Raw genomic sequence first — 6,736 nt, 5'->3', positions numbered from 1 at the left:
ATAACGCTGGTGGACACGCAACTGACCTGTCGCGTGAGGGCGTTCAGGTTGAGTTCCTGCCACCCAACACCACGTCATTAATTCAACCAATGGACCAGGGGGTTATCAGGGCGTTCAAGGCCCTCTACACGAAGAATACCTTGGCGGACCTCGTTGCGTGTGTGGATGCTGCCCAAGATGACGAGGATGAAGACTTCAACTTGAAGGCGTACTGGCGGCAGTACACCATAGCCACGTGCCTGCAGAATATTCAAAAGGCACTTCAAGAGATGAAACCTGCAACCGTAAATGCGAGCTGGAAGAAGCTGTGGCCCGATATTGTTTACGACGACAAGGGATTTACTCCGTCGGAAATCCAACACTCTGCAATACGGAAATCTGTGCAGTTGGCTGCCATAATTGGGGGTGACGGGTTTGGCGACATGACGACTGAAGACGTCGACGAGTTGTTGGACTGCCATTCCCAGCCCCTAACTGACGCAGATCTCGAAGACCTGACGAAATCGGCAAGTGAGGAAGAGAGTGAGGGTACCCAGGAAGAGACCCAAGAAAATGTAGAAGAAACGGGCTTAACATTAGAACGGCTCGCCAAGTTCTGCAACCATATGAAGGAGGCGAAAGAAATGTTGCAAGAGTGGGACGAGGATATGGTTCGCTCGATGCAATTCTGCAACAAGGTCGATGACATCACGACTCCCTACAGGATGCTCTTGGATCGAAAAAAGAAGCAGCGGCAACAACTTCCGATCACAATGTTTTTTCAGCCTCGCAAAAAAGAGCCAGTTCCTCCTGCTAGTACGCCTTCGGAAGAAATTGAAGAAGTTGAAGAGGTGTCCCAGGAAAAGACACCTCCGTCTGAAGAGACGTAAAATACTATCATTGACTGCACAGTAGAACACATCATCAGCTTCATCATCATCATTTCTACTGTGCAGCAAATTCATCGCCATCGTCATTCAAGTTTTTCTGGAACTTCTTTCGTGGTGAGTACAGTAACAATCTTTATTTTTTACTTTAACCTGTTTTATAGTTTAGTACTGTACGTACTGTATGCATTAAGTTAAAGGGAAGGTTTTAAAAGTCTACATGTTGTAACCTATCATATTTTTTTTGTTTAAAATTTACATTTACGTACGTAAAACAATCTCTCTCTCTCTCTCTCTCTCTCTCTCTCTCTCTCTCTCTCTCTCTCTCTCTCTCTCTCTCTCTCTCTCTCTCTCAAATTGTTTTCCTGCTTTGCTACGTACAAGTACTGTATAATTTATATTTGTAAGGTAACATATTTTGTAAATGCTTTGTACTGTAAATACTGTATGTACTGTATCATTATTTATCACTATCATCATGCGTGTTAAATGCCTTGTTTGTTCTGAGCGTGGTTGTTTACTGAGCGTACACGCCGTCGTTTCAGGCGGCGTCATAAAGAAAAAGATTTCATTTGGAAGTCCTAAGAAAAATACGTAAACTAAAACATTGGTAATAAAAAAATCAACATACAGTACTGTATAATCAATATAATCGATGCAAAAACTAACCATACGTACATATATGTGTACACTAAATGAGTTTGTTTCTTCATTATGATCAGAGATGAACGTAAACAAAACATTGGTTGCCATTTTTTATCGTGCTTTTTAGGTGTTTAGGAAACACATGATATAAAATCGCCTTTAATATTTGTGCCTGTTTTAGTTTAGGGTGCTGTAGTACATGCATTAAGTGTTCTGTACATTACAGGGTGTAAAGGGTGGTTTGTTAACAGTACTACGTACAAGGGAAGGTTTTAAAAGTCCGAATATACATGTTAAATAAATAGGTAAATATGCTGTCACTACTTCGCGGATTTTCACCTATCGCGCCCGCGTCTGGAACCTATCTACCGCGATAAACGAGGGTTCACTGTATCTGTTTTAAGTGTGGCAAGAGAAGCCATATCAGTAAGGAATGTTGGTCGAACCAACTGAAAGCAGTCACCCAAGTGGTTAAGGATAATTCAACTTCACAGAATGCAAAGACGAAGAAACAATCGGGAAAGAACGACAAGGAAAATTAGCCAGCTAACGTTTACACGACGAACAGGACAAACCCAAACAGCGTGGATGCCTTTAAACTGTATGTTTATGAAGGTATGATAGCATCAATAGATGGGAGAGAGTGCACCCCGGTCAAGATATTGCGCGGCATAGGTTGTAACCAGTGTGGTGACACGAGGTGTACACCCATTGGTGGAACAGTCTCTCACAGGAGACTCGGTCATTTTGAAGGGAATAGGGGGTGAGGAGGTTAGCCCTATTTGCCATTTGAAACTGGCATGTGAGGTGGTGACAGGTAATTTTGATTTTGCTGTAAAGGATTCATTGGCTGTCAAAGGAGTAGATGTCCTACAGGGTAATGAGGTTGTTGGAGCACCGTTTGTGTCTTGTCCCATTGTAACGGAGAAACCATTGAAGTATAGTCCTATGACTGAACTCGAGAAGGATTACCCGTATCTGTTTCCTAATTATGTGATGATTAGGAGTATGACGAAGAAAGTGGCTGAAAAAAGAGTGAAGAGAAACCGAAGGAGCGATGAACTTGGAGGATTTGTTTTCGGAAGAAGAGGATTCCCTTCATGGTGCGCAAGAGGAGAACTCCTGAGAGAGCCCTACAGAAGAGGAACAGCCGACGAGTGGACAGGGAGACAAAGAACCAATGGATTTGGAAGAAATAGAAAACTCAGCTTTGAAATTGGGACAAGTGAGTCAGAGAAGGCTGATAGGATTGCAGCGAAAGGATACAACGTTAACAGAGTTATTGTACCATGTGGTGGATGAGAAGGAGGTGCAGCAGTCTACCACCTGTTATTATCATAAAGATGGGTCGCTTATGAGGAAGCATAGACCCGCTGATATCCCTGGGAAAGCTGAATGGGGGATATACCATCAGGTATTGATTCCTGCACTATTGAGAAGACAGGTGATTGCCGTAGCGCACGAGACAGGACACATGGGGATAAAGAAGACGACAAGGAAGATGATGAAACACGTTTTCTGGCATAGCATGCTTAAGGATGTGAGCCACTTTTGCCGTGCATGTCACGTTTCTCAGTTGGCTGGAAAGCCTAACGAGTACATTAAGAAAGCTCCCTTACGCACGATTGAAGTGCAAGGAGAACCCTTCAGCAAGGTAATGATCGATATTGTGGGACTGTTACCAAGGACGAAAAAAGGTCACGAATATATGTTAACCTTGATGTATGTGTCCAGTGACGAGATACCCAGAAGCCATAACCGTCAGCAACAAGAAGTTACTAGAATTTTTTGCTAAGTTTGGTATTATGGGAGTTGTTTAAAGTGACTGAGGAGTAAATTTTACGTCAAAATTTGTTCAGGACGTCATGAAACTGTTGGATGTACCCATCCACTGCTTATCACCCTGAGATCCAAGGTGCATTAGAGAGGTTTCATCAAACTCTGAAGAGTATGTTAACGAAGTTCTGCCAAGAAACAGGGAATGAATGGGACATCAGACCACCGTTGATGTTATTTGAGGTACGTAATGCTTATCAAGAAGGCATGGGATGTAGCCTGAATGAAATGGTGTTTGGACGAGAAGTAAGAGGACCGATTAAAAGGTTTGCAGAAAAATGGAAGGATCGAGAGGAAATGGATGGAGAATATGTCAAGAATTTGAAGAAAAGGATCAGCAAGATAAGGAAATTTTCCCTAGAAAACCTTAAGACAAGTCAAGGAAAAATGAAGAAAAGGCTTGATACAAAAAGTAAGGACAAAGAATTTGTGGTAGAACAACGGGTATTGGTTTTCTTACCTATAAGGAGATTCTCATTCACAAAGTTCCAAGGACCCTTCAGGTTTTCAGAGAAGATCAGTGACCTGACCTATGTTATCGAAACACAAGAAAAAGGAAAAGTCAAAGGAAAGTACACGTTAACCTACTGAAACTATACTTAAGTGAAACCGAAACTGAAGCTTCACAGGTGTGTATGGTGCAAACAATACCATCTACGGAAGACGATGGGTATGAGGTAGGGGCGGTAAGCAAAATGAACAATTCGTCCATCATTCGGAACTTGGAAGAGAAATTAACTCATTTGCACCAGGAGCAGCAAGTGGAATAAAGCCATTCAATTAGCAGTTTCCCTGAAATTGTCTCGGACGTCCCAAATCCCGAAACGAACAAACTTAACGAAGCATGAGATACATCCTAAAACAACGGAAAGACCATTCAAACAATGCGCTCGTTAACTGTCGCCATAGCACCGAGAAGTCATGAAAAAAGAAATGAACTATTTGTTACAAAACGGATTATCCGAACAAAGCTCTAGCCCTTACTCCATGCTTGCTCGTGAACAACCAGACGTATCTTTCAGGATGTTTACAGACTGCCAAAATTTTAATCTGATCAGTGTGGCCGATAATTATCCATTGTTGCTCATCGACCAACTACTTAACAATATTGGACAAGCGAGGTTTGTCTCCAAGATCGACTTGTTAAAAGGCTATTATCAGATTCCTTTGGAAGACAACGCAAAATTGTTATTAGCTTTTATAACCCCGTTTGGGTTATATCAATACACCGTCATTCCATTTTGTCTAATGAATGCCCCCTCTACTTTTCAATGAGTGATGAATAACCTTCTAGGATCGATAGAAGGAGTAGGCGTATATCTCGACAATATTGTGATATATTTATCGACCTGGGAAGAACATTTCCGAATCAAGAAGGTATTTCAAAAGTTGCGAGGAGCACAACTGACGATTAACCTGGAGAAGAGCCAATTTGGAAAGGCAATAGTTCGGTACTTGGGATTTGAAGAAGGAAGGGGACAAATCGCCCCTGTAGCTGCTAATATTGAAGGTATAAGGAAAGCCTCACCCCCACAATGAGGAAGCAATTACAACTTATCTTAAGGATGGCATGATTCTACCGACAGTTTTGCACAAACTTTTCGGCTGTAGTCGGTCCCTTGACAGATTTTACTAGCCCCCCAAAAATTGTATGGACCAGCGAGTGCCAGGAATCCTTCAACAGGATAATGGCCATATTAACTTTGAAACCGATACTGCGAGCACCTGATTTCAACCAGAAATTTCTCATCCAAGTGGATACGTCTGATAATGGGATTGTAGCTGTCTTATTGTAAGAAGATAAGGAAGGAATTCTTCACCTTGTTTGCTTTTTGTCGTCGAAGCTGAAAAAAACATCAATTATACAACTCGACACTAGAAAAGGAACTACTAGCGCTAATCACAGTGATATGAAAATTAGAAGTTTATGTGAACAGACCATAGAATGAAGAAATTACGACTTACTCAGATCACAATCCTTTAACTTTTGTTAACAGGATGAAGAATAATAATAAAAAATCAACTAGGGGGTCATTATGTCTTCAACCGTATTGTATTAATGTAAAGCATATATCAGGTAATGATAAATTGGTTGCAGATTATATATCTTGAGCTGAATTGGTGGATTCAGGCCCAGATTAAATAATCTTATTTTGGGGGGAGCTGGTCTAGTGTAGAGTAAAAATTTTATTCATGTATTTCATTTGTGTATTTAAGAGGTATATAGCCAGCTCATAAGGTGAGTTTCTCTCATGTAGGTATAAGTAATTGTATGTAAATTGCATAAGACTTTGGTCATTCACTTAATTGTATTTTTCATTCAAGTTAGTTTACTTTATTTCTAAGAATTTACTTTTTGTTTCACGTATATTGTTACAGAGGCTTATGTAAACTGTCTAAGTATGTTATAAAAACCATATGAGGTATGAAAACGTAGGCTTATGTCATGTTTACGAGAGATTACACAATTCTTATGTTTTTTCACTTGGTTACAACGTTCTTGAAAACCCCAAAGTTACTTTTATCTTTTTATTTTTAATGTTTCGAGAGGTAGTTGGGCGGAGTTAGCTGAGAGAGATTTGCCTTGCTTGTGCGTTGGTAATCGTCTGATACTTGATCAGTTGGCAACTTTGGCGCCACTAGGCCTTGTCCCCGAGCTACGAGAATAATCTATTTAGAATTATCTAGATGTTTTATGTAATTAGATATGTGCCCATATGAAATCGCGAGCAGCAGAAGAGATCCAGCCTGTCCCTGTGAAAGAGCCAAAATCCTCTCTCCTCAAGTGTGTGCCCTCTCTAAAGTGAATAAGTTTTTTATCCAACATATATCGTGTATGGTGTGTTCAAACATTAATGAAACTTTGAGTAATATTTCAAGTGTGTTGTGTTAATATAAATACTGGTTTAATATAAACTTTTTTAACTGACTCTGGGAAATTGGGGTTAACACAGTGAAGTGTATTTGTAATGCTTATCTGTTCGGAACCCTCATGTGAGCTAAAACACGTAAGTGTATCAGTAACTTTTATGTAAATTTCTTTAAGGGTTCAATAGTTAAAGTGTTAAAGTGTTAACTACTTTCATTAATTATCAAGATTTAATATTTGTGTAGATTTTAATTTCCAGAGAAACAAGTGATTATATAGTTTTCAGAGTGCAATATTTTCTTGTTTAGTCTAAAGTTTTTGTTCAGATTTAATATTTTGAGTAATTAATTTTGGTATTAATTCTTTTTGCACAAGTGTTGTAACTTTTTACAGAATACTTTTATTTTTGTAATGAATGTATTGTTTCGGTCACCATTATTTTTCAACGTACTTGCTCGTAATCCCTGATTAGGAATGGAAGAAGGAAGTTGTTTTAATAGTTCAAGAAGAGCAATTACTG

At 39.8% G+C, this 6,736-nt stretch overlaps 1 protein-coding gene across 1 annotated transcript in view; it reads left to right on the top strand.

Moving 5' to 3' along the window:
• The first annotated feature begins 4,625 nt into the window (after positions 1–4,625).
• LOC137645342 (ionotropic receptor 21a-like) overlaps positions 4,626–6,736 on the top strand; it is a 32,016-nt gene continuing 29,905 nt past the window's right edge. The window contains exon 1 of the mRNA XM_068378154.1: positions 4,626–4,857. Within this exon, the coding sequence (XP_068234255.1) occupies positions 4,626–4,857 (232 nt within the window). The remainder of the gene's footprint in view (positions 4,858–6,736) is intronic.

Source organism: Palaemon carinicauda, chromosome 8 (genome assembly GCF_036898095.1).
Source record: "Palaemon carinicauda isolate YSFRI2023 chromosome 8, ASM3689809v2, whole genome shotgun sequence".
Taxonomy (NCBI): domain Eukaryota; kingdom Metazoa; phylum Arthropoda; class Malacostraca; order Decapoda; family Palaemonidae; genus Palaemon; species Palaemon carinicauda.
Note: the sequence above shows the minus strand (reverse complement) of the source record. Positions and strands in the feature narration are given on the sequence as shown.